This window comes from Perognathus longimembris, chromosome 3, assembly GCF_023159225.1.
Source record: "Perognathus longimembris pacificus isolate PPM17 chromosome 3, ASM2315922v1, whole genome shotgun sequence".
NCBI lineage: Eukaryota > Metazoa > Chordata > Mammalia > Rodentia > Heteromyidae > Perognathus > Perognathus longimembris.
Window position 1 is genome coordinate 57880891 of NC_063163.1, and position 27574 is coordinate 57908464.

General features: G+C 43.5%; 2 protein-coding genes and 1 long non-coding RNA gene across 4 annotated transcripts; 1 reads left to right on the plus strand and 2 right to left on the minus strand.

The window, feature by feature from the left end:
• Positions 1-861: 861 nt before the first annotated feature.
• On the plus strand, positions 862-14840 carry Mtif3 (mitochondrial translational initiation factor 3). 2 transcript variants are annotated; one of them, XM_048341599.1, is made up of 4 exons: positions 862-2779; positions 10422-10882; positions 12787-12944; positions 14026-14840. In XM_048341599.1, exons 2-4 carry the CDS (start codon positions 10423-10425, stop codon positions 14233-14235), a joined length of 828 nt encoding a protein of 275 aa, XP_048197556.1. In that variant the 5' UTR covers positions 862-2779; position 10422; the 3' UTR covers positions 14236-14840. The 2 variants fall into 2 exon arrangements, with proteins under 2 accessions (XP_048197556.1, XP_048197558.1); XM_048341601.1 differs by lacking the exon at positions 862-2779 and adding an exon at positions 2795-3121.
• On the minus strand, positions 1250-9525 carry LOC125348398. Its single transcript, XR_007210363.1, has 3 exons — positions 9316-9525; positions 6649-6652; positions 1250-1260 (listed from the first exon to the last, which is right to left on the minus strand). It is a non-coding gene; the product is annotated as an uncharacterized LOC125348398 (long non-coding RNA).
• Positions 14260-26748, minus strand: Gtf3a (general transcription factor IIIA). The gene is made up of 9 exons (XM_048340609.1): positions 26410-26748; positions 23895-23995; positions 19505-19601; positions 18818-18906; positions 17543-17616; positions 16306-16386; positions 15580-15809; positions 14697-14750; positions 14260-14482 (listed from the first exon to the last, which is right to left on the minus strand). Exons 1-9 carry the CDS (start codon positions 26746-26748, stop codon positions 14297-14299), a joined length of 1251 nt encoding a protein of 416 aa, XP_048196566.1. The 3' UTR covers positions 14260-14296.
• Between the last annotated feature and the right edge of the window lie 826 nt (positions 26749-27574).

A 27574-nucleotide genomic window follows, 5' to 3' on the forward strand; every position in this document is an offset into this window, starting at 1 on the left:
TAACAATAAACAAATACAATAGGATTTTACTAGTATAAACATTTGCTTTTAAAATTAATTGTTAAGGCCAGGCACTGGTGGTTCACTTCTTGTAATCCTAGCTACTCAGGAGGCTGAGATGTAGGGATCATGGTTCAAAGCCAGCCCAGGCAGAAGTCAGCCCAATTACCCAACAAAAAGCCAGATATCTAGTCTGGAACAAAAAAAGTCATCAAAACCTTGAGTTTAAGACTCAATACTGGCACACACAGAAAAACAATCCATAAAAAATTAAAACGTGATAGTCATTGTGGCAAAATGAATACATAGACTAATGGTAATAAATTTCAAAGACATTACCCATAGAATAATTCCTTCATGAGACATACCTCAAGGACCTTGGGTTAAACTACTGAGTCATATGTCTCCCTGGTTCTGGAAGGTTCCCTGTGCATTGATGGGAAGAGGGTTTTCAAAGCTAATGGCAAGGAGAGGGACAGAACATTTTCACCAATCTTTCACCAGAGAAAAACATCAATATATCCATTGAGAAAGTTCATAGGTCTGCTATGGAAAGTAACATGGGTGTTACTATGTGATATAGACAATATAGAAGTTTTACAGCAAGGCACTAGTGGCTCATGCCTGTAATCCTAGCAACTCAAGAGGCTGAGGTTCAAAGCCTACTCAGGAGGATTGAGGTTTAAAACCAGTATGAGCAGGAAAGTCTAGAAGACTCTCACCTTCGATTAACTGGCAAAAAGCAAGAAGTGGAGGTGTGGTTCAAATGGTAGAGCACCAGCCCTAAGTAAAAGAGCCAAGGTTCAGGGCCTAGGCCCTGAGTTAAAGCCCCAGTATTGGCAGAGGAGGGGGAAGGGGAGGAGATGAAAGAGGAATAGGAAAAGGAAGAGAAAGATGAGGGAGAGATGGAAGGAAGGAATGAAGGAAGGGAAGAAGCTATTTTAGAATCACTAGGATTTGAATTTTAGTGAGATTATGCTTTGAGACAAGGGAGATTATGGGTAGAAACGACAGTTGGGAAACTGTGTACACATCTGACAGTACTGTTTTGTGCACACAATGGAGCAAATTACAGATTTGTGGCATAATAATTACTTTCCCAAGCCAGAATGTTGTCTTAGCAAGTTAGGACTGTGCAGGGAGCCAGTTGCACTACCTTATTTAAGGATCTTCAGAATCTGCCACAAACACAGAGCACAAGGCTCTCAATGGTTCTTTAAAAACAGCCACATCCCAGTTCATCTGGAGGTGAAAGCAGAGCTCAAGAGACTAAAAGGAATCCCTCCCTTTCTGGCAGGTCTACTTCCAGGAACATGAAACCACCATTCCGTGGGTCTTGGGACATCTGAACATGGCCACTGGAATGCTGCCCAATTCATCTACTGTGGACCCAAAGGCCTTCAAAGGTGGCTTCACTTACCAGGACTATTTGGTGTGAACTTCAAGTCATCTTTCCAAACTCTTAAGTCTTTTATTTGCATATTAAATGCTTCCGTTCCTTCCAAACATTTGACAGTATTTTCAGAGACTAGCTAACGCCATTACTTTTGTTATCCCCTGAGTGTAGCGGCATATGAGGCATTTGGGGCTTCAGATTGCCTGTTCTGCTGTTCTGCCCCCTTTAAAAAAATGATGCAGTAGATTGAAGCCAGAGCCTCACACATGCTAAGTGCTCTACCATTGAGCTACAAATCCAGTCTCTCTTCCCCTTGTTTTTCTTCCCTCTCTCCTTCTCTCTCCTATTGTGTGTAACTGTGGGTAAATCACTTAACATTATCCTTCAGTTCTCTCACCTGTGAAATAGGCAGTAATAGTAATTAGCTCATGAGGTTATCCTGAGGAATAAAGTAATTTGATATACAGTATGTGCTTAGAAGTGTCTGGCTCATAGGTAAATGTTATCACAAATGTGGCAACTGCTGAACACCAACCAATTCACCTACAGTGAAGGCATGGTGCACTTTATCCCGTCATCTTCACTTTCACCTTGGTATGGAGAAATTAAGAAGCAATTCTTCATTTCACTGGGAAATGGCCAACACAGATCCTTACCCTGGCACTTCAGTAACAAACAAGAAATGCCCCAGTTCACCACAGCGCGGATTATGACCGCCTGATGTGTCACATCATGAGGATGACTTGGTCTTCGCCCTCATGTAGTTGCAGCTTACAGTTTCCACATCTACAGTATTACCCAGATATTGGATGCCTTATTTGATAAGAACCAAGTAAGCCAACAAGTTCCAGTGTACAAACAGCCAATAAATGGGATAACGTTCTTCCACAGAGGCTCTATCAGGTGGCTAAGTCCCGATTGCAGATTTTCAGGCTGTCACCGAGGACTTTGCTGTCGAAAAGTAGAGAAGGGCAGGCCTTGCTTAACCCCAGTGGAATGGCCAGCCCTTATCTGAGTGCGGACTCACCTGTAACTGAGGGACAGTGCTCCCTGCTAAAGACAGTATAGCGAATATTAAATGTTATTTTTTAAAGGATTAGTGTTAGTGGTGGGAGTGTGATGCCTGCAATACTCGACACGTTCATCTTTGGCCTAGTGTGGGCCGTCAGGTGAGCACCGCAATTCCCCCAGTTAGCGCCCCACGACTTCGGTATTTTCTGTCGGAGGAGCTCATCTTTAGCGGAAAGGCGCAGCTCCAGTGGCCTTCCCTTTAAACCACACGGGAAGCTCCGCCCACTACGGGAGGCGAAAGGGTTCCGCGGCCGCGCCCGTTCCTGGGCTCCCTAAGCCGGACATTACCTATAGCCGCCGACCCCGAGACGGGTAAGGTCTTGGAAGTGAGGGGCGCTGGCCGTGAGGGAGCTGCGGCGGGAGACGTGGCCTCAGGGGACGCCACGGCCGAGGGAGCACGGCGCTCGGCCGCGTCCCTGGAAGGTTAGCTCCACCCTGGTCGGCCGGGTGGAGAGCGGGGGACTTCCCTGGCCCTCCGGCGGGCGGGGCTTCAGCCGGGCTCTAAAGCCGTTATCAGGCCCAGTCCGCTGCCCTGGCTTCTCAGGGAGGAAGAATCTGCCGCGGACAGCGCGCCCTTCCGACCCAGCCCAGTCCAGCCCCGCCCAGTCCCGGCCATGCTACGCTACGCCGGCCTCCTTTGGCGCACGTACGTAAGTACGTACTCGCGCACGCTCGCAGGAGGTCCTCACTTCCCTCCTAGCAGAAGCGTGTCGCGGGCCTGGTGGGCGTGGCCTCTGCTGGGCATGGCCTCTCTGGAGAAGGAAGCGCTTGCTGCCCGCTGATTTACCTGGGCTCCGCGTACCAGGTGCCAGCGTCAGCACGGAAAGGCTGGGCGGGGACATTTTGCTTGCTGCCAGGTGATGCCTATGGAATCCTTAGTGAGAGAGGTTGCGGAATGAAGACTTTCTTTTAAGCTTCATTTATCGTTTAGAATGTTCTAAAATAACCGGGAGCAAGTGGCTCACGCCTGTGATCTTAGCTCCTCAGGAGACTGAGATCGGAAGGTTGGCGGTTCTAAGCAAGGCCTGGCAGTAAAGTCCGTGAGACTCTTTATCTCCAGTAAATCACCAGAAGAATGAAAGCAGTGCTGTGGCTCTAAGTGGGAGCGCGCTAGCCTTGAGTGAAAAAGCACAGGGACTGCGTCCAGGTCCTGAGTTCAAGCCCAATGTACAACAACAACAAAAAGTTTTAAAAGAAGTAAAAATAAGTTGTTTGTTTTAGCCGAGAAGCTGTGGTTTTTAAGCACATGTTATGGAAGGCTTCAGTCTTAACTACCGTGGGTGGCTGGCAAGGTATGCAAAATAAACTATTTACTGTGTTAGGCTCACTACTAATGAATTTGCCACACATGTTTCACAACGTGTGAGGGAGAGCAGTAGTGATAAATATAATCACAACATTCTGGTGGTGGTAAGTGCTGTAAGGGAAGGATAAACTGGATTATGGAAACGTTGAATGTCAAGATCATCAGACGCGTGGAAGGGGCGGGCGATCCTGTTCAGTGTGGAAGATAATCAGAATAATTCCCTGAGAAAGAGCGAAGGCACTAATCTGGGTTTCCTAAACCAAGGGAAAGATTCAAGTAGGGTGTGGTTTGGGAAATAGAAGAACCTGAAGAAGTAGAAGATGAGGGGGTAATGAGCAGGACTTTGGGTGTAGAGACAGCAGGGCAGTGGGGCCTATCTAGCAAGAGATGAATGATCTTATATCAGAGGTAGAAGAGGCTATGAAGAGAAGTAGATGGATTTGACTGGGATTTGGAAGTAAATGAGACAGGGTATTGGAATGACTGAAAATGAGAGACAGGGTGTCAAAGAGAACATTTGTCTCTGATGAACAATCACTGAGATATGGAGTTGTGGAAGAGGACATGGCCATTTAGAAGATAAACATGCAGGAGGCAGTCCAACTTTTTTTGAAATGCAGAGTCTTTAGTTCTGGGTTTACAAGCTTCTCAAACATTTCTTGATTATTTCAATTTTATAGCTAAAGGAATGGGGTTAAGTAAATGACCAAAGATGTATGTGGACTCTTTTCTCACTGTTGTAAGATAGACCTATAGCTCTTACATGTCTTAACCTCATTATGGAGAGTGCTTTGTGTTCCAAATGGAAGAGCAAAACCAGAGCCCAGGGAGCATAGCATGAAGGCTTAGTAGGCATACTACAGTCATTTGGAATTAGGCTTCATGACTCAGGCTAAAATGTGATAGAAGGGACAGACAGTTCACAGTCAGAGTCAAGGATTTCTTTGTATGGTTGTGCTACTACTGGGGCTTGAACTCAGGGGCTGGGCACTGTCCCCAAGCTTTTGTCTCAAGGCTGATACTCTGCCACTTGAACCATGGCTCCACTTCCAGCTTTTTGATGGCTAATTAGAAAGAAGAGTCTTTCAGATTTTTCTGCTTAGACTGACTTGGAACCTTGACCTGAGATCTTAACTTCCTAATTAGCTAGGATTACAGGTGTGAGCCACTGGAACACAGCTCAAGGATATTTTGAAACTCCTTTGGGTGGTGGGAGAGAGAATTCTTAGAGTCATAGGAATAGCCAAAATTAATTTCAGATGTATGTATGTATTCATGTGAATCTGTAACTCCAATCAATCTTCCATGGAATAAGTAGACAACAATATGAGCTTTGTGAATAAATATTGATGAGTAAGAAAGAACAACAATGCATGCACAAATAATCAAAAATATTTCATCTGGGGGCTGGGGATATGGCCTAGTGGCTAGAGTGCTTGCCTCGTATACATGAGGCCCTAGGTTCAATTCCCCAGCACCACATATACAGAAAATGGCCAGAAGTGGCGCTGTGGCTCAAGTGGCAGAGTGCTAGCCTTGAGCAAAAAAGAAGCCAGGGACAGTGCTCAGGCCCTGAGTCCAAGCCCCAGGACTGGCCAAAAAAAAAAATTTCATCTGTTCAGTCTGCATAGTTTCAAAATGCATGTCTTGCAGGATGGGATTCCCCACCCACTCATATCCACTAATGTACTTATCTATATTTCTGGAAGTTTCCTTGCAAATACACTATTAGTACATCATGAGAGGTACAAAATAATGTGTGATAATGGCAACACAAATGTCCAATACAGCATAATCATTTAGTCATTTTTGTTTTGTTTTGTTGTTTTGCCAGTCCTGGGGCTTGACCTCAGGGCCTGAGCACTGTCCCTGGCTTCTTTTTGCTCAAGGCTAGTACTCTGCCACTTGAGCCACAGCGCCACTTCTGGCCTTTTCTATAGATGTGGTGCTGAGGAATGGAACCCAGGGCTTCATGTATAGGAGGCAAGCACTTTACCACTAGTCCATGTTCCCAGCCCAAGAGTACTTAGTATTTAATTCAATTTATATGAAGTCCTAGACTGTGATGGGAAAAAAATAAAAACAATAGACGCTGTCAGGCAGTGTGGAGGCCAACTTGAAGATAGTGCCAGCTTAAAATTCTCTTGTTTCCATTTCCTGGCATTCCCTTCAATAAGTATTATTTTATGTGATCAGATGCAAATAGGTATTGTGTCTTTGTGTTCCTCTCTTAAGGTCTCACTGTGTGGGAATACCTAGAATCCTGTATAATTTACTATGTTCCGGTATATATATTAGATCTAGCTTCCACATATGAGAAAACACAGGCTATTTGTCTCTCTGAGCTTGGCTTACTTCATGTAACATGACTTGTTCTAGGTTAAAAGTTTTCTTATAAAAGAATTTTGAAGTTATGAGTTTGTTATATGTTATGTTAAGTATAAATATTAAATATTTTCTTCATTTTGCATTTATATAAGGACTGATTTTGAAGGAATATGTATATTTTTGTTGTGTTTTATTTTTTGCCAGTCCTGGCGCTTGAACTCAGGGCCTGAGCTCTGTCCCTGGCTTCTTTTTGCTCAAGGCTAGCATTCTACTACTTGAGCCACAGTGCCACTTCCAGCTTTTTCTGTATATGTGATGCTGAGAAACGGAACCCAGGGCTTCATGTATATGAGGTGAGCACTTTACCACTAGGCCATATTCCCAGCCCAGGAACATGTATATTTTTAACTGTGCTGAATTCAAGCACAATTGAGCTACCATTCAAAGTTAATTTCAGCAACCTGTTTTATCTATTCCATAGCCAAGATAATGTGATGCTTATTAAAATTTAAAATTAGAGTAATGAGAAAGGCCTTTGAAATAAAACATAACTCAGCACTACTCTTTCCCTTTACTTTTTCTCATCTTGAGTTTGACTTTTTCAAGTTTTACGTTATTCTTTTCTGAGTCTAGTACAGTTATACAAATGTATTTTCACATAAAAAATTAAGAAATAGTGAAATTAGGAAGAGGGAAAAATACCTTTTGTCTTCTATCGCAACCAGAGTTTTTGTACATTTCTATCTTTTCCTCTGTGATATTTTTGAAGTTTACTTACATAATGTTCATAATTTGCTAAACAGGGCACATTTGTTTTTCACCCAGAACTGCTAGGTTAAAAGGCACTTAATATTTAAATAATTGATGTATGCTTATTTTGTTTTGTTTTTGTTGCCAGTCCTGGGGCGTGAACTCAGGGCCTGAGCACTGTCCCTGGCTTCTTTTTGCTCTAGGCAAGCACTCTACCACTTGAGCCACAGCGCCACTTCCGGCTTTTTTCTATATGTGGTGCTGAGGAATTGAACCCAGGGCTTCATGTATATAAGGCGCGCACTTTACAACTAGGCCATATTCCCAGCCCTGATGTATGTTTAGTAAAATAATTTTATATCTGTTGCTGATAGAGACTTTGGTAAGAAATAGCACTAATTTTAGACATGAAATTATAAAAGTTTGCAAAGAACTTTGGTTCTAGGAAGAATTTGGGACTTGATACTGCTGTTTTTCTGATTATGAATGGAAAACGTTCTCTGCTTTAGGTTTTCTGCTTTTCTTAGTGTGGGGACTGCTGCAGTTTGGATCTTTAATGTCCCTAAAAGCACTTGGTCTCCAAGCTGGTGCTATTGTGAGGTGGTAAAACCTTTGAGTGGTAAGGCCTAGTGGAAGGTCTGATTTTAAAAAAAAAAATTAAAAAGGAACTATGTCATCTCTTTAAAATCCAATCTGCTCACCCTTAGATCCATGTACCATTGACGCAGGTGGAGCCCCACCCACAGTCAGCAGTATTGTCTAGTTGAGCTCATCATGCATGTACTGTGATGAAGCATGTACCCTCAGAGCTTCCTGAAGGCTGATGGTGTTGGAAATGGAAGGCAAGCAGCTTGCAGTGCAGAGTGTGCTGGAGAGAGGTGCATCTGGACACACAGAGCTCAATGGCTGCTGGGCCCGTTCCTCCATGGCTTTTTCTTTTGCCCATACATTATACAGCTGTGAACAAAATGCTCAAATTTCATGGTTTCATGACCGTCTATGCAAATACTGGGAAATGTGTCACACAGAGGGCATGGAATTGTTTTTAAACCAGGTTGTGGGCTTGAAAGTAATAGAGTGAAAAAAGTTAGGAGAGATTCTTTTTAAATTTGTGTTGCCAGGAAAGGGAGTTCTGAGTCCGGCAGCCCAAAGGAGGGACATGGTCAGGGTCAGTATTTCTATGGAGCAGAAAGAGGCAGTAAGGCTGCCTCAGATAGCACTGCTTCACTTTCTTCCTCCATTTTTATTATGTTAAGTAGTTGTACAACGGTGTTACACTTCTATAAGTCAGATTATGAGTACAATGCTTCTTGGTCAGTATCACTCCTTTGTTCTTCCCAGTTTTTCTTCCTTAGCTGTCTGCCTATCTATCATCCATCAATATCTGTCTGTCTCTCTATATCTATCAGCCAGCCAGCCAGCCAGCCTGCAGATGGAACCCTAGGCTTTGCACATGGTAGGCCAGTGCTCTGCCAACATCTCCAGTGCTGACATAAACATTTAAAAGGTTCACTCTGTTGTTATTACCTCCAGGGAGCAAAACAAGAGCAGAGCAGAGAGTGCATAGGGGGTTCACCCTGTGTGTGTAGCAGGGTGCTAGCAGTGGTGGTGAGAAAGGCTATATCTTGTATACAGTGGGATTTGCTGGTGGATTGCTGAGAGGAATTGGAAGTCCTTTGATGCGTTTGATGCCTTTGATATTTTGGGCATCCAGAAGGATATCTGTCCACTTTCTATGATACAGGGAAACAGGAAAGAGCAAGTCAGGTCAGACCATCCAAAACTGAATTTTGGAAATGTTGACCCAGTTAATTCTGCAGATCTGGAAGTGTGGAGAAAATAGAACCAAAACAATAAATTGGGTGCTAGCAAGTGAGCTAAGGAAGAAAACATGATTTTCACTTCACTCACCAATATGAGAGTTGAGGGATGGTGATCCGGTGGGACAGTGGGCTCTCTCTGGTAGAATTTGAGGGCCAGTGGTTTCTGCTTTGTGTGCGTATGTACGTGTGTGTATGCCAGTCCTTGGCCTTGAACTCAGGGCTGTGTGCTGTCCTAGAGCTTTTTTGCTTAAGGCTAGCACCACCACTTGAGCTTCAGCTCCACTTCTGGCTTTATTTGGTGGTTAACTGGAGATAAAGAGTCCCTTGGGCTTTCTGCTTGGGCTGGCTCTGAACCTCAATCCTCAGATCTCAGCCTCCTAAATTGCTAGGATTACAGGCATAGCCCTGCTGTTTATTTCTATTTTTTAAACATCTCTAGATGATTGTCACACACAAGTAGCACAGGAAGCATGCTTTGAGAAGTATCTTGCTGTACCTTCTGGCATTTGTAATTTCTCGCAACTCACATTCATTCACTGTCTCCATTCTCTAGTGTATCTTAGTGTGCCCTGGGTAAGACAAGGTGGTCCCTTCACCCTTCAGCCTGAGCTTCTGTGACTTGCTGAAGATTTGTATGAGACACAAGTATGGTAGAGAAGCAGCTAAAAAGGAAAACACCATTTTAAATGTTTCAGATTCAGTCTTATACCATGAAATAAACCTATAGTCACATACATCAAAGGCTTGGTTAATATTAGTTATTGATGCCTGCCTTGACTGCTTACCAATCTCTAGATTCTGTGATCAGCACTTAATTTGTGTCAAGGTATTTCCTTTCAGTTTGCTCAGTTTCCTTCATTTATTTACCATCAGATACATTGATAAATTATTAGCAGTTAATTATATTGGAAGCTTATGAGTAGGTATTTATGAATCGAACCTTTTTTTTTGTCAGTCCTGGGCCTTGAACTCAGGGCTTGGGCACTGTCCCTGAGCTTTTGTGTAAGGTTAGCACTCTACCACTTTGAGCCACAGCACCACTTCTGGCTTTTTCTGTTTATGTGGTACTGAGGGATCAAACACAGGGTTTCATGCATGCTAGGCAAGCACTCTACAACTAAGCTACATTCTCAGCCCAACAAACATTTTCTGGTGTTTTTTGTTTTGGCCAGTCCTGGGGCTTGGACTCAGGGCCTGAGCACTGTCCCTGGCTTCTTTTTGCTCAAGGCTAGCACTCTGCCACTTGAGCCTCTGTGCCACTTCTGGCCATTTTCTGTATATGTGGTGCTGGGGAATTGAACCCAGGGCCTCATGTATACGAGGTAAGCACTCTTGCCACTAGGCCATATCCCCAGTCCCCCAACAAACATTTTCCATGTAGCGTCCCCATAAATAAACCCTCCCTTTCTTGCTTTTGGAGTTGACACTGTAGTATTTGTGTGTGGGGGGGGATGGTTAAATAGGACCAAAAGTGGGGAAAAAATAGAAAATGAAAGCACTGAACATAGGTTCACTTCTATAACCAGTTGCATGAGGGATTGATTGGAGCATGAGTTGGTCTAGTCAGGGTCATCCAGTAGCCCACCTTATGGGTGTCAACTTTCCCACACACGCATCTGGTTATCCTGAGAACTGTACTTCCCATGATACTCATAGAGCACAGCTTCTGCAGACTCCCACATGCCTTGCTATGGACCACAGGAATAAATGATGGAATTTGAATGAACTTTTCTCATTATTTTCTTAGGATGGCTGCTTCTCTTCTAAATAGGTTAATACTACAAGCTGTGAAAACTGAAAATAATTGCATTAGAAGGTGCTTAAGTAAACACATCATCATTAAAAAAGAAGCCCCAGCACAGTTGTTCCTCATTGCCTCTGGCCCAAGACTGTCCTATCTAATCCATACAAAAGGTTTTGGTACTATTGAAGACACACGGGTTGAGAAGAAAGAAAAAAAAAAGAGTAACACCACTTTTTCTAACACTGGGAGGAAAATTAGCGAGCGAATAATTCGTGTCCTTGATGAAAATGGCAATGACTTGGGACTCATGCACCGAGCAAATGTGATCAAACTCATGGATGAGCGAGACTTAAGACTGGTGCAGAGGAATGCCAGCAGACAGCCCCCAGAATACCAGCTTATGACGGGAATACAGATCCATCAGGAACGGCTCAGGCTGAGAGAGGAAAACAAACAGAAAACTGGTAGGTGTTTTGCTGTGTGCTCCCTAAATCCTTTAGAACTAGTCAGTTTAAGTTCCAGCATTTGCCAAGATGCCTATGACAGTGGGTAATGAGAAACTAGAACATCCAAGGTATTTATAGTTCCACCATCATTCCCAGTATCTTTGTTTCTTCCATCCCTCACTTGCTTCCATCCCTTTTTTTCTTCACTTCCTCTTGATCTGTGTCCAGTGTCTCTTCCTTTATATATAGTGTGGGAGAAACAAGGTGAACCAACCAAAATAATGAAAACTTTCTCCCAATAGCATTTGGCTCCAAATGCTATGGCAGAGTGGCTGATGGGTAATGAAATGAGACTTGGAAATGGGTTCCAGTTCCTTGTCCTAGTCTAGGCCTCCTCTTGTTTTGGTTTTCAAGTACCTTCTAGATTCTGAAGAGATTCATAGAACATCTCTCATAATACTCTACTGGTCATGATGCCAATTTGCACACTTGGTCAGTCACCTTCCCAGACACCTGTTGGTGAAGCCTCATAAAAGCATGACTTGGATGGTAAGGGTGTGTTTTTGAGGGTTCCCAGAAAGTGCTGATGATTATGGAGTACTACTAGATAGGATGCAAACTGGGACAAAGGACAAAGACGTCCCAGTGTAGCCATGCTGAAGACGTATTACCTTGAGGAAATCACACCTTACCTGTACCTCCATTTTATAAAGCAACATTTAACAAGGATGCTGATTGGAAAACACATTCAGAGGAGATAGACATCAAACTGTCATATTCAAAACAGTTGAACAGAATAGAGGGGCATGGAGAAGTTGAAGAGAATGTGTCGAAGGGGCTAATGTGTTCCAATAGAGACCCAGAACTCAAAAGTAGGGAGGCATGAAGAAGCAAGGAGATAAGCTCTTTAAAACAGTTTTTTAGCTGTATTTTTCTTTGTCTTTTTTGGTATTGGGGATTGAACCCAAGACATTGTATTTGCTAGGCAAGCACTTTACCACTAAGTTACATCCCAACTCCCTTTTAAAATTTTGAACATTAAAAACATACAGAGGGGGCTGGGGATTTAGCTCAGCGGAAGAGCGCCTACCTGGTGAGTACAAGGCCCCGAGTTGGGTCCTCAGCTCTGGAAAGAAAACACAAATCTATAAAAGCATACAGAGAAAAGATAATAAGCATTTGTTACCCATCATCCAAAGTGAATGAATCTTCAGATTTTACAAACAAGGCATTGCAAAAAAAGTTGAATTTCCTTCATCCTCCCCCTAAGTATCCCTGCACTCATGGATTTGGAGTGTTAAGCCAGTCCAAGTTAAACTCATTATATCCAGATATATTCACAAACAGTATATACTGTGTAAAATGTGCAAAAGGTACATTTTTTTCAAGATCTAGCCACATTTATATAATAGCTGCAGCTAATTTATTGTAATTACTGTATGACATCTCTACGACCTTGGGCTTGTTCCCAGTTTTCCATTATTATGAACACTTGTGCATACTCTAGCTCTATGAACCTAAATGGGTCAAATTGCTCTCAGCATCAGCATATGAAATCTTTCTCTGCACTCCCACCCACACTTGGTTTTGCCACACTAATTGTTATCTTGCTAATGGTGAGAAACCATAATTTCTTATTGTGTTTCCTTCTACCAGCCTTTTTTTGTTATTCATACTTTCTCTCGATCTTTCTTCCAGATTTGTAGTCCTATGTAATGTAGAAACCACCTTAGATTTAACCTCCTTAGTGAAAAATCTTATCTCCCTTACTTAAAAAAGGAGTTCCTGGCCATAAAACTCAATCAGGTGGGGACTGTTAGAATTCTTGTGGCAAACTAAGATCTTAACCAATTGTGGGAGAAGTTCAAGTTTCAAAGAAGATTAGTAAATAGTCCCAGTACTAAATCTCTGTTTTAAACCAGGATCAACTGTGACAAAGGAATTAAATTTCTCTTCAAATATTGCACAACATGATTTGAACACAAAGAGTAAACAGATTCAGCAGTGGATTGAGAAAAAATACAAAGTTCAAGTTACCATAAAGAAGAGCAAAAATGCAGATGAGCCAGAAAGTAAAATGGTAAGAGCAGGTAGAAATAACTGCTTATGTTTTTTGTTTTCTAATACAAAAATATAATTGTAGAAAATCTGAAAAAATTGAGAACAAAGGTGACTGATAATTCTAGTACCAAGTAATGGTAACAGCCTTCTAGTGTTTTGAAGCACACTGTATTTTTTTTTCCATTATAACATTGGTTGTCATATGAAAACACTGTTCTGTGACGTAAGAGGTATATACTATTCGTTTTAACAGAAAACATATGTTCTACTTTACCTTTAAAACAGGGAAAGTAGAAACCTCTTTTAGGTTGTCTCAAAGTGCTTTCTATCTTCTAGAGAATGTTGTTGTGTAAAATCCCAGGAGTCTGTAGGCATCTGACCTGCTTTTAAAGTTGGTAACTTAATCACCTACTCAAGGCAGAACTGGGGCAGTGGTTTTCAACCTGAACTGTGCTAGGATCACTTAGGCCTAGGGTGTAGTCCAAGAAATCTGAATGCTGGAGCCTGGAATTTCTAGTTTTTAAAATCACCTCCAATTGACTATGTATTAATGTTGGGAACTGCACCGAACTAACAAATTTTGGGATAAGGAAGGTATATTGTTTTATTTATTTTTATTTATTTTTTTGGCCAGTCCTGGGCCTTGGACTCAGGGCCTGAACACTGTCCCTGGCTTCCTTTTGCTCAAGGCTAGCACTCTGCCACTTGAGCCACAGCGCCACTTCTGGCCGTTTTCCATATATGTGGTGCTGGGGAATCGAACCAAGAGCTTCATGTGTAGGAGGCAAGCTCTCTTGCCACTAGGCCATATCCCCAGCCCAAGGAAGGTATATTATTAAGGCCCAAACCCACTGGTACAATATTTTGGAAAAGACAGGTCTAAATGGAGCCCCTTAGTGCCAGGACAAGAGCAGACACTCGGGACAATCAGGCCTCCAGTGTGTCAGTTTCATGAAGTTCCTGTACAGGCTTCAGTCACTTAAACCTATGTGAATTGCCTAACCATTCATTTAAATAGCAGAAATTCAAGTGTTCTCGTTTTTGTGTTCAATAGAAAACATCAGAGATGATGATTTTAATTTTATTTTGGATTGTTTTAGGAGGATATGTTTAACCAAATACTCCAGGGTATGCCTGGAGTAGCTACCTTTTTAACCAAGCCACAAGCCGTTAAAGGAGGAAGAGCCTTCACATGTGTTTTCCGTCATCTGAGCAAGAAAGAAAAGGCAGCATATGAAGATGCTCAAGAAAGCCATAGAAGAGATGCTTTGAACAAAGAAAATGGGAATGCCAAGGAATCAAGAGTTTAGCATCTGTGATTTTAATTTTTTAAAAAAAGCTTCTGAATGAAAATAATCTCACTGGCCTCCTTCAGCGAGGCTGAACAGTTCCTAGTGGAGGGTGAAGTATTGCAACTGCTGAAGGCACCTGGTCTTCCACACAGCTCTGCGAATCTCCATCTCGAGACGAAGATGAACCTTTTGCCTGTCTCACTTTAGGTGGGATGTATCCACTGAGACGAGATGCCAAGCTCCGTTTTTCACGAGATCGTTTTACCTTTGAAAACAAGGGAAACAAACTAGAATTGAGAATCAAAATGACTGTTTCAAATGGCTGTACATGCCAACAGGGAAACATTCCTTTACAGAGACTCACATCTTTAACAGAGGCAAACACATAAAGGAGGTGGGAATATTCCACAGAGATAGGAAGCTTGTGTGTAAACAGGGTTGGTGTTAAAACAGACCATGCTTGAGTAGTTTCCACTTACTTTCATTTTCTTCTTGTCAGGATCATGTACCACAGCATGCCTGGTGAGACTTTGCTACAGTGAAGGAAAAAGAAAAACTATTTTAAAAACCTCAACAAGTGTTGTTTGTTAACATGAAAATGCAATAAATTGTCAGCCTTCCTAGTGCCATGTACTCCAGTAAATCAGGAATTTATCTTCAACCTATGGGCTTTGGGACCTGTGTTAGAAATTTCCCAACCACATGTGGCCTTAGTTCTTTCCTAAGAGGAGAGAAAGACTTTTGTAGATGATCTATTCCAATCTCAAGAGGGCGCTTCCAACTGAATATGTAAACTGGTCCCTAAACACTGGCAGGGAATCTGACTACTGCCCTGCTGATAGATGACAGTGTTGACTTCCTCAGCTTCCAGACATTTCCTAAGAGTCTGGGTGGTTCTGAGTGAGACTGATTCTCTCTTTAGTTTGTATTATGATTTAAGGTGAGAGCCTATGAGACACAAACTGCACAGGCCTCTTCTCACCCAACCTATGAATCAAGTCCAGACCTAGATAAAATCCCAGTCCAGTGTTCACTCACTCTGTTACCACTCCCCTTCCCAGGCTCTAGGTGATAGGCTAAAAGGACACCCAAAGTACCAGCATGCTTTCTAACATGCTTTTATTTAGGATTCCTGAGCCCTTCCCAGCACTTGTGACTTGACCAGGCCAGAGTGGACCCAAGGAGCTGCACTCCTAACGAGCTCCCAGCCAATGCTTCTGCCACTGACCCTGGCAAACCTGGCGGTTTTGCCAACTTGAATGAAGAACTATTTCAGCCAAAGCAAGACTAGGAGTATGGCATCTGCTCCCGCACCAGTGCACCCAGCATGGAAACAGGGTTGTGAGTGGCAGCAGCACTTACTTTCATGGCAAACGTCTTGCCACAACCAGTATGTTCACACACAAATGGGCGTTTCTCCTCATGGAAAGAGAGAATATGGCTTTGGAGATTGAACACAGTTGTGTAAGTCCTAACACAGCCTTCTCTTGGACACCGATACACATCCCTTTCTGGGCCATGAGTTTTCATGTGTTGCTTAAGATGATCTTTGCGTTTAAATCTTCTCTGGCATACTCCACATGTTATTTCCTCTAGTAGAATAGTCAGACAAATTTAAATGACTTCTTTTGCTATTACTGTAAGAAAAATGAGCACTGAATGCTTTAATACACTCATTAGACATTGAGTAGCCTATGACTACACACGAATAAGAAATCTGGGGAAAATAACCCTGCTTCTTAATAAAAGAGGGTTGTCTCCTTTCTCCTAAGACTTTGTATCACTCCTAAGCTCTTTGGCTATTCACTTGTCAAGGTGTTCTTGAAATATTCCCAAGCGTCCTTCCTTCTCCAATGTGGGGCAGTTCCCCTAGCAGTTCCACAGAACACAGTGCCTCCCAAGACTTCCCTGGTACCATGTGCCCAGGAGTACCAGCCTGAGACCAGCACAGCCCTGCTCACCAATCAACAGCCTAGGGAGCCAGCACTTGACACAACGTACAACCCCTTTCTCCTAGTACATATTAATATTTCACTATCTGTTTTGTGGGGGCATGTATCTATACCATTCCACTCATGTCTGCCTTACCTTTATGGGTTTCTCTCACATGTTTTAGAAGTTCTGTCCATGTTTTTGCCACAAAAGAACATCCCTTTTGACATACGTAGCCTGTTTAAAAAAAATAAAATAAAAGCATGTCATTGCACTGCCTGTTGAGAATACTCAGTGCAAACACTAACTGTAAAGAGAAAGGAACCTTATAGGCCTACAAAACCTTTCTTCTCTCCCAATAATATTCTGTTAGACTAAAGAGATAAGGCCAAAAGCCAAGCTCCAGTGGCTCATGCCCATAATCCTAGCTACTCAGGAACTGAGATGGAGAAGATTGACAGAGTAAAGCTACAGAAGAAAACATATCAGGGAACAACTAACCAGAATGGACAAATGCACAGGACTAGAATTGGGATAATCAGTCAGTACAGACAGCCAGGCTGGGCTTCAACCCCTAGGAACTAAAAAACAATGTGACTGCTCTAAACTCTTGCTGGCTATCTCACCCAAGGCTCCTATCTGCTGCTTTTTCATTGAAAAAGTCATAAATTCTAGGGTCTGGCAAATGAGTATTGCTATCAGAAATCCTCATGGAAACAGTAATAGATAAAAGTTTTTTTGTTAATCTCATTGCTTTGAAAATTTATTAGCCAAGCACTTTTTCTTATTTTGCCAGTCCTGGGGCTTAAACTAGGCCTGGGTACTATCCCTGAACAGCTTTTGCTCAAGGCGAGCACTCTACCACTTGAGCCACAGCGCCACTTGAGTTTTATGGGTTTTTTGTTTGTTTGTTTGTTTATTGGAGACGAGTCTCACGGACTTTCCTGCCTGGGCTGGCTTCACGATCCTCAGATTTCATCCTCCTGAGTAGCTAGGATTATAGGCATGAGCCACCAGCACCTGGCATACTCAAGCACTCTTAATAGAGGAGTAGGAAAAAAATAGCACAGGTAGGAAACCAAAGAGGATAAAAACTATAAGAAAGCAGAGATGTACCTTATAACTAAATGTTCATAAGTATAGAGCATGAGTAAAACACTGTAAGCAAATACAACAGGAAGCTTGAACAGCCATGAGATAGTGGGAGGACACACAGAGGAGCCTCTTTGGACAAAAGTACAAGATCTGAGCAAGCAGAATGGTTTCTCTCTAGCTTGTACACTGCCTACCTCCTCAGTATGACCAAGGCGCCATCTAGAAAGCAGTCAACAGATTCAACATACCCTACTGCAGTATTACCCAGCACTGGCATACATAGGGCCTCTGTACATACCTTCGTGGACCTTCTCATGTCGTTTTAGCCTGCTGGGCGAGGCAAAGTGCTTCCCACATCCTTCCTGAAGGCACCTGAGTAGCAACACATGAAGCATGAGCTGATCCATGTCAAGAGAAGGTAAAGAACTTTGTCCTATTTCTCCTACCACAGGATCCCCTCTCCCAGCAACCAAACTAGTTATAGAGATAAGATTAACTTATAGCCCTAATCACAGAAAAAATTCAGATACTCTCCCAGCCTTGAAGCAAAGCAAACTATTTGAAAAGGTCATAATACTTTTATGTGACCAAATTAAACATTGTTTTTCACTCTTGTATTTCTAAAAGTATACTTTGCTTTCATAGCTATAAAATGACTTAGGCTGTCTGATTTGGCATAAGTAAATGAGTCACCTAGAGCTGTCTCTAGTGGGTCTAACAAAGCTGCCCAGAGGTTGTGCCAGTAAGAAAACAAACAGGAAGATGCAGGAGCACTGGGTGAGCAATAAAGCACAAGCTTGGTCCCCAGCCCACCAAAATAACTACCAAACAACAAAAGGCATGTGTCACTTTGGTGCTAATGCCACTAGCAATACAAGAATATGCCATATATCTGAAAGGACGTTTACTGTGGCAGGCCAAGGGCAGCCTGTGCAATCCAGGGGCAAAGCACCAACAACCTAGCCACTTGAGGAGCCACCAGCAGCAGGTGGTAAGCACCTTTCTGCAACCTATGTAGCTCTATTCCACCATGTCCAGCTACCCTGGCATGTCCTCAGGAGGTGAGGTCAGGAATTTGGACAGGGTCTACTTGAAGAGTTAGATGACGCCTTAGACTTCCCATCAATCTTAATCACAACTGCAATAATCTCAACATTATTCTGAAAAGCATTTTTATTTTATTTTTTGCCAGTCCTGGGGCTTGAACTCAGGGCCTGAGCACTGTCCCTGGCTTCTTTTTGCTCAAGGCTAGCACTCTACCACTTGAGCCACAGCGCCATGTCTGGCTTTTTCTGTATATATGGTACTGAAGAATCGAACCCAGGGCTTCATGCATGGTAGGCAAGCACTCTACCACTAGGCCACATTCCTAGCCTGAAAAGCATTATTTTTTGAGAGACATGAAAATAAAATGTGACTTTCCAAATGTTGTGATACATAAATGGGCATATGTAAGACACACAAACAGAAAAGTGTTGGTGAGGAAGCTGCATCAGGACAATGGCACCCAAACCTTTGTATTTTGATCTGCATTCTAGAACTGTAGAGAATGCCAGCATCAGGAAGTACCCACCTGAACAGGGGCTCATTGGTATGCTGACACTGATGGATTTTCAGCTGCTGGTGTTTCTTGAAGGCTTTCTCACAACCTTTGAAACTGCACTGTTTAGCACAGGTTTATTAGTCTTGACAAAAATAAAAGCATCCGTAGTTCATAACAGTCCTCCTAAGAGAAAAACCTTTTTCTTTTTGTGCCAGAACGGGGATTTGAACTTATGGTCTTGGTTCTCTCACTTGGCTTTTTTGCTTAAGGCTTTACCACCTGAGCTACACCTTCATTTCTGGCCTTTTGATAGTTATTTGGAGATAGGATTCCCTTAGACTTTTCTGCCTGGGCTGGCTTCGAACTTAGAGCCTCAGGTCTCAATCTTCTGAGTAATTGGGATTAGGTATGCACCACCAGTAACCATTTTGGAAATCATGCAGTTGCTTTCACTATCCACTAACTATAAAATTCTACTTTATGTCAAGAAACTTTAAAGATCAATGACATTTGAAAGGGCTTTCAAATGAGGTAGTGACCTAATAATACACTTTAATATGACAATGGTTGCTGTGACTTAAAACCCCTGTGATTAGCAAAGCCATTGCTACACTAAATTCAGATATCTGATAAAACAAAATTTGGTTGATGAAAACCTTAGAAGCATAGGAAGTACAAAAATCCTTAGAAGACTTAAGAATATAAAATCATACTTACTATATATTGTTTTTGCTGGTTTTCGTGTTTGCGTTCAATGTGTTTCTTCAAGTTGGATTTTGTGTTGAACCTCTGCTCACAGCCACTAGCTGTACAACTGTATAAACCAAAAGATGGAAGTTTCAAAATGGGCATACACTTTACAAAAGTATAAAAGAACAGTATAAAACAATTTTGAATAAAGAGTCGAGGGTGCGGTTCAGCAGTAGAATATGTGTTTATTAGTATGTGTGAGGCCCTAGGTTTGATCTCCAGGGCATGCACACACAAAATAAATATGTAAACAATTCCAAAGTAAGCATATCATGTAAGACCTCTTATGACTGTCAAGTAACAAGACTTTTTTTTTTTCATGTTCAACTCTGGCATAAACACACTGCATCAGATATCCCTGAACAGAGGAGAAAGTAAAAAATGCTAGTCCCAAAGGTCCATACCCTATTCAGGTTCCAATTACACTCAAGTCCAAATAGTCTCCATTTAGAATCTAATCATCTCAACTGCATGAAATGACATTATAATCTATACTTTCAGAAGACCTCAGGAACCTGATTCAGCTTGTCCTGAGATGTAAAGCAGATACGGGGAATGGAACTATAAACCACCACACCCTTGCATGTCCCTAAGTTTATTCTAGTTCCAAGATGATGGCATTGCCTTGAATGATCTAAATCTTCTGTTAAGAGTTCCCATAAGCCTGAGTGAGGAAGCACACCTTCTTTTCCACGTTAGTCTCTGTCACTGTTCACTAATAATGTTCAGCAATCCTATCAGGTGCAGTGTATCCCTGAGGAAAGCAGGGGACCAGAAGTCAGTGATGGGGAGGTTAGTACCAAGCCTACAGTAGCACATGGAACGGATGCTGTGGCAGAGACCACCAGAAGCCCCAACACTGAGTGTCTGCTAGGCAGATAGCCAATAAAAAAGCTTCCTCCAGCCTCCCTCTGATTAGCAGAGGTCATGTGGCTAAGTTCTGCCTATTCTGTTCAGCTCCTGTTGCCTAAAATGAGGGCAGCAGCACTTTTCTTGTCAGCTTCAACGGCCAGGTCCAGCAGATAGCTTCCAAGTGAGGTGGAAGTCCCAGGATGAAGATGGCAGAGCCCAGGTAGAAGCACAGAGCAGGCCGACCCTTACACCTTTGATTTCTGCATTTCAGATGTACAGGATTAAAAAGTTTGTCTTGTTTAAGTCTAGTGTGCTGTTTCCAATCATTCTTGACTTTAACTCGACACAAGCATCTAACTCAAAGTAAGTGTGAGGTATAAGGCAGGAAGACAGGGATAAGAAGTGCTGATGGGGGAGGAGGGAGGGGGGTATGAGGGACAGGGTAACAAACAGTACAAGAAATGTATCCAATGCCTAACGTATGAAACTGTAACCTACCTCTCTGTATATCAGTTTGATAATAAAAATTTGAAAAAAAAAGAAGTGCTGATGGGAACCAAACAGCAGGTGTACAGGCACAAAGGAGCCTGGCAAACTGAGGGAAGGGGCTAGGAGTTCAATGTGGTTGGACCACAGTTTCAGTCTGAGATTCAAGTAAATGGGGCAACAGAAAAAGAGCTAAATCTTACAGGCCACTATATGGAACACCACAGTTTAGCCAGGTGCCAGTGGTATATGCCTATAATCCTAGCTACTCAGGGGGCTGAGATCTGAGAATCACAATTCAAAGCTAGCCCAAGCAGAAAAGTGCACGAGACTCTTATCTCCAAATAACCAGCAAAATGCCAGAAGTGGATCTGTAGTTCAAGTAGTAGAGTGCCAGCCTGAGTTAAAAAGCTAAGAGACAGTGCCCAGGTCCTGAGTTCAAGCCTCAGTACTGGCACATAAACACACAAAAATAACCCACCACAGTTTGAACCAAAGCCTACACATGGGAGATGGCCAGTCCAGCATAGACAACACTGCAGTCACTGGGTGAGGCATAAAGGCCAGTGACTGACAGCTAAGAAGGGCTTAAGGGGTAACTTACGTACTTGCAGTGATCAGGAGGAGGTTGAGGGACCTGCTGTACTTTTAGGTGGGTCAGCAGACAGGTTGACACCACCAACCCAGACAAGAATGAGGGAGCAGAAGATCAAAGAAAGATGAGCACATTTTTTTAGACTGAGAAACTGTGTCCACATGGAATTAGAGAAGCCCTAGAGACAACCAGGTAGTGCTGGCTAAGGAGCCTATGACTGGAGCTAAAGAGGAAGTTCTGGGCTGGAGAGAGATGGAAGACATCACAGATTGTTGCAGCATCAATGATTGTCACCTATTTGTGTTGTCCTGTGCATCTGGACCCAGCCCCATTTGCACTGTAAGATTCAATACAGTGCACAATCACTTCATTCAGCAAACAAGGTACAGGAAGAAAAGGATCCTGTCTGGTGTTTCCTGTCAGCCCTGCCCTGGCCCAGCCAGTACTTCCATAACCCAGATAAATGACAACATATTTAGACTGAGGAAACATGCTACAGAAACAAGAGCAAATACAATATGGTTTCTTGCTGCACCATCCCTGATCTTTTACACATAAAGGTGGCCTTCTATAGAAGGCACTTGCGCAGATTGGTTTTTTTTTTTAATGTCCTGAGGGTTATTTTTTTCACAAGTCTTTGTAGAAATCACCTACTTTTCATTTTTCTAGCTGTATAGCATTACACTGTCAGTGTACTTTAACCTGTTCCTAATAAGCATTTGGGTTAAGTCTAGTAACAGTGTATATTAACCTGCATGCACATTTACTGAATATTTGGGAGTTCTCAAGGTGAAACCACCTCCCAGCATTATTTGCACTATTTGGTGACTCTTTGCTGGTTTAGGCAGACATTTCAGATGAAGTTTCCTTTGGGACCTCTGATTCTGACCATGTACCGTGCATATGAACATACCCCTAGACAGCCACTTCCAGTTCTTTGCTCCATTCTTGCTGGCTAGGGCACTGCAAAGATGGACCTAGCTGACTTACCTGCCACTGAGGAGACAGATCTCCTGTGGCAAAGAACAATGATGTCTGTCCTGTGCCAGGAACCCACTTCCTTCCAATTGTTTGGTCCTTAAGAGATAGGAGACACTTCACACTCACTATCAACTTCAAACCCAAAGAAATCCCACTCGAGGCACCAGGAAACCTTCCTGCCCAAAGTACTATCTCACACAAACTTACATTATATCCTCACAGGTGGAATATTTGTCATGCAGCTATTTCCTATTAGAAGCTCCTATGTATAACTCTGGGCAGCTCTCAGAGTTGTCTGTCCAGTGGGAAAAAAAAAAGTAATAGTTCTCAGAGCATGGAAGGCAGGCCAGGGGCATATGAGGCACCTGGGACCTGTTAGAAATGCCGATCTTCAGGCCTCATCCCACACCTACTAAATCAAAGTCAGGGCAGGTCACAAGGTCTGTCTCTTGTGGTGCTAGAGTTCAAACCAAGGTTTCACCCATGCTAAGCTTCTGTTTTACTACTGAGCTGCAATCCCAGCCCTCAAGCTCTTCTGATGACACTGATGCACTCTAAGTTTGAAACCCACTGTTTTACAATAGCAAATAGGAAGACAGTGTTGCTGCCCTTTCAGAATTAATTTTACTCCTAGAGTAAAATTAACATCTGCACAGTAGTGCTACAAAGACTCAGTTCTCAAAAACAGAGTAGTTGTTAATTAACTACTAAATGTTCTTCTTCTTCATGCTCATATTGCTTACAAACATCCTGAGAACACTGAGGCAGGAATTTTCCAGGGTACTGTTTTCTGTTTAGTGTGTTTCCAAACTATGTTTTTCAAGTTTAATTTTTCATATACTGTGTATGTGTTTTTTAAAATTGTATTTGTTGTGGTTTAAAACAAGGCCTCTCTCTATATATAGCCCAGGCTAACTTCAAAAAAGATTCTCCTGCCTCAGCTTCCTGAATAGTGGGATTACAGGCATGGACCTCCTCAATTAACTTTTCCTACCCTATGTATTTTAAAGGGAGAGCACTTATTAAATGCCAGAGAACCTCATATCAACTCATTCCTAAATTTATTACACAAATGACCCACAAACTCCTTTCTGTCTCCCACACATTCAAACCCTGTTCTCAAGCCTATGGCTCATGCCTGGAATCCTAGCTACTCAAAAAAGGCTGGGATTGTGAGTTTAGCCATTCAAAGCTAGTCCAGGCAGAAAAGTCCATGAGACTTTTTTTGTTTTGTTATTATACAGGCGATATATAGAGGTGTTACAGTTACATAAGGCCAAGAAACCTAATCAATCACCAAAAAGCCAGAAGTAGAGCTGTGGCTCTCAAATGCTAAAGCACCAGTCTTGAGCAGAAAAGCTAAGGGACAGTGCCCAGGCCCTGAGTTCAAGCCCCAGTACTAGCAAAACAACCAAACCAGCAGCTGAGTTAGTTTCTACTTACACGAACAGCTTTTCTCCAGTGTGGATCAGAACGTGGCGACTCAGGTGGTAGTCTCTGATGAAGGCCTTGCCACAGCCCTCATAGTCACAAACAAATGGCCTCTAGCAGAGAGAAAAGAAATTCGTTGAGTTTATAGCTATAGTATTACCTAAAGGCCTGCCATATCTAATAGGCAAAGTCATAGACTCTCTCCAGAGTTTCCATTCTCAAAGTATGGTAAGCTTTGCTATATCCAGACAGGACATGACAGGAAGTTACACAACATAAATGCCACAGCTTCTCACAAAGCACTGCAGTGATTTTGTTCTATGGATAATATAAGAAATAAGCAGGCAGCCTTCCCAGGAGCAGTATAGCCTTGCTAACCTGCTCCTAACTCGGGCCAGGATCACTGTAATACGATCGTGCCTATCTGCACATGTCCCCATCACAGCACGGAAGAAAGCCTAGGGCAAAGGAAGGAGTGGCCCTGTCTCAAAATGTGTCACATTGTGGAAAAGTTCACAAGTGTCAGAGCAATGCAATGCAAACAACTCACATCCCTAACTGCTTCTATTCAGCCTCAGGTGGTGTGAGGGAGGTTCCATTCTGAATCTAAAATAGGTAAAGTCATAATATTCCCTAGTAGCTAGTTTGGTGTATCTATAACCATAGAAAACATTATGCCATCACATACAGAAAGTATCGAGACCTCAGTCAGAGCACTAGGAACAAAGTCAATGGACATGAAGTCACCAGGGACTGCATCACAAGAGGTAGATCCACAAAACCTTGCTCAGCACCACTCATGAAAGCAGACTCAATATGCATCTGTCAGATTGACAGCTCTGTGAGCTGGGACAACAAAGAAGACTCTGAGTTTTCCAAGTATGAAGAAACTGCCAGTGTCAATATACAAAATATAGTATGCAGGTCTAAAAAGGAAGATGACAGCTGGGCACAGATGACTTACATCTGTAATCCTAGCCACTGAGTAGGCTGAGATTTGAGGATCCCTATTCAAAGCCTGCTCAAACAGAAAAATCCAAGACTTATCTCCAACTAACCAGGAAAAGGGAGGAAGTAGAGGTGTGGCTTGAGTGTTAAGTGTTACAATGTCAGCCTTGAGCTAAGAAGCCAAGTATGTTCACAAGGCCCTGAGCTCAAGCTTCAGTATCCCTTCCCTACAAAAAAGGAAGGTGAATTCTAATTTGGATTGGTAACAGACTTTGGAATTTCGAGCAAAGAATGGGCAAGGGATAGAGCATACAGGATGTTAGGAGCTAAAGCAGTGGCTTAGACTGCTGAAGAGCAAATGGGGAGGGAGGGGATAAGCAGAGTGAAGATGAGGAATCAGGGACAGAAGAGGAAGAGCAAAAAGTAAGAGAAGAGGGCCTAATGAAGAGGTGGGCAGTCATCATTCAAATGCTGGAGAGGGTGAGGATGGGAACTCAACATACATAAAGGAAGTGTCACATACATTAGGGTGTGTGTGCAAGAAGCAAAGGCCTGGGCTGGGAATATGGCCTAGTGGTAAAGTGCTCGCCTAGTGTACATGAAGCCCTAGGTTCTATTCCTCAGCACCACATATACAGAAAAAGCCAGACGTGGGTGCTGTGGCTCAAGTGGTAGAGTGCTAGCCTTGAGCAAAAAGGAGCCAAGGATAGTGCTCAGGTCCTGAGTTCAAGCCCCAGGACTGGCAAAAAGCCAAAACAAGCAAAAAAAAAAAAGAAGCAAAGGCCTGGATGCAAGTCCAGGCATAAGAAATTATGGGCCTCCCTCTACTGAAGAGGTACCCAAGTGGACCCTGCAGAGGACTGGAAAACCCGGCAGATTCCTGGGCCAATTCAAGACTGCTACAACACATTACTTTATCTGCCTTCCCCAAGACCTCCTATTCCCTCAGAACAAAATTCAAATCCTGGACCACAAATACCCCATTGGTCTTTCAGACTTCACCTAGCCCTCACTAATCATACCGGGCTACCTTCACATTCCATCTGCTAAAAATCAAATGTTCGCACTGAGAGAGCCTTCCCACTTTCTGCTTCTCATTCCTATCTAGTCCCTGGCCTGCCTGACCAGCTAAAAAAACAGGTCCGATGTTCACAGCTCCCTAGGTACACACACAAAAAAAGGAGTGCATCAACTCCCGCCATCTCCAATGCCAGCTGCAGAAGGCGGGTGCTTAGGGGTGAGTTCCCGGTGGTGACTGATTTCCAACTTGTGCAAGTATTTACAGAGTATCGGAAGGTGTTTGACTGGACGGACTGAAGATTTAAAAGAAGAGGGTGGGTTGGGGGAAGAAGTTGCTTGCGAAGCCCGGAGCCCTTGGCAAAATATTGCAGTCCCAGAACGAAGGTCCTGGGACTTCCCCAGCAACCTCGCTTACCTAGGTGTAGGATGCCAACAAGGAGCACACTAGCCTGCACGCCAAGACCGCGCCTTCCCCCCCCCCCACCGCCCGGGGCCCAGGCCCCCGGGCAGCCTCCGCCCTACCCAGGCCCCGAGCCACGCCCCTCCGGGGCCACCGTACCTCCCCGGTGTGCTTGCACAGGTGCGCGTCTAGCTTCCAGGCCTTGTTGTAGTTCGCGCTGCAGTCCGGGAAGGAGCAGATGAACCTTCTGGAGAACGCGGGGCGCGGCGGGGACGGGGCGGGGCTCTCGCCAACCGGTGCGAACGCGTCGGCGATGGTCAAGGACGACACCCCCGCGGCCACCGAGGCCGGTGGCTCCAGGGCGCCCGGGATACCACAAACCCCCGGCTGGGCGCGCGGGGACGGCCCACGTGCCGCACCCTCCGTGGGAGCCGTTGCACTTCCGGGAACGCGGCTGGGCGGGCGCGAGGCCCCGCCCCTTCGCCGCGGCGCGCGCATGCTCAGAGGAGGTGTTGGGAAATCGCGCTTGCGCACGGAGACTGGGCGGCAGTCGGAGCTTGTCTGGCTTGAGGCAGGACCCCATATCCTCCATCTGTCTGTACCAACAAGTTACATAGATTGCTTTCTTTTTTTTTTTTTTTTCCCCCCAGTCCTGGGCTTTGGACTCAGGGCCTGAGCACTGTCCCTGGCTTCTTTTTACTCAAGGCTAAGACTCTACCACTTGAGCCACAGCGCCACTCCTGGCCATTTTCTTTATATGTGGTGCACGTATATGAGGCAAGCACTCTTGCCACTAGGCCATATTCCCAGCACATAGATTGCTTTTTAACGTACTATAAACTGAATACAATGACAGCATTTGCACTTCCTTCCTCTATTCCTGTGCTCCTCTTAAACCCTTCCTCCCCATAAAAAAGAAACACCATGTTTCCATTTCCTAGTATTTGTTTTGATAAACTAGTTAAGAAGAATTATGCCCTGGAGTCCCTCTCTTAATATACCTTTCTTTAGTCAGTTTGTTTTTGTGTAAACAAGTTATCATGCCCCAGTGTATTTTAGATTTAGTTTCACATATAAGAGAAAACATGAGCTGCTTGTCTCTCTGGACTTGGCTTACCTCACTTAGCATCATTTGTTCCAGGTCCATAATATTCTTTCTAATGGATGAGTAAAATTCCATCGTGTATATGTATCATTTTCTTTTTTTTTTTTGGCCAGTCCTGGGCCTTGGACTCAGGGCCTGAGCACTGTCCCTGGCTTCTTCCCGCTCAAGGCTAGCACTCTGCCACTTGAGCCACAGCGCCGCTTCTGGCCGTTTTCTGTA

Bases quoted from the DNA above. Each gene is read 5' to 3' on its own strand.
- Mtif3 (XM_048341599.1), top strand. From the start codon at position 10,423: ATGGCTGCTTCTCTTCTAAATAGGTTAATACTACAAGCTGTGAAAACT. The intron at 10,883-12,786 runs GTAGGTGTTTTG...GTTTTAAACCAG, and splicing joins GGAAAACAAACAGAAAACTG to GATCAACTGTGACAAAGGAA. The intron at 12,945-14,025 runs GTAAGAGCAGGT...GGATTGTTTTAG, and splicing joins ATGAGCCAGAAAGTAAAATG to GAGGATATGTTTAACCAAAT.
- Gtf3a (XM_048340609.1), bottom strand. From the start codon at position 26,748: ATGCGCGCGCCGCGGCGAAGGGGCGGGGCCTCGCGCCCGCCCAGCCGC. The intron at 16,387-17,542 runs GTATGTACAGAG...TTTTTTAAACAG, and splicing joins ACATGAGAAGGTCCACGAAG to GCTACGTATGTCAAAAGGGA. The intron at 15,810-16,305 runs GTAAGGCAGACA...CTATTCTACTAG, and splicing joins TGTGAGAGAAACCCATAAAG to AGGAAATAACATGTGGAGTA.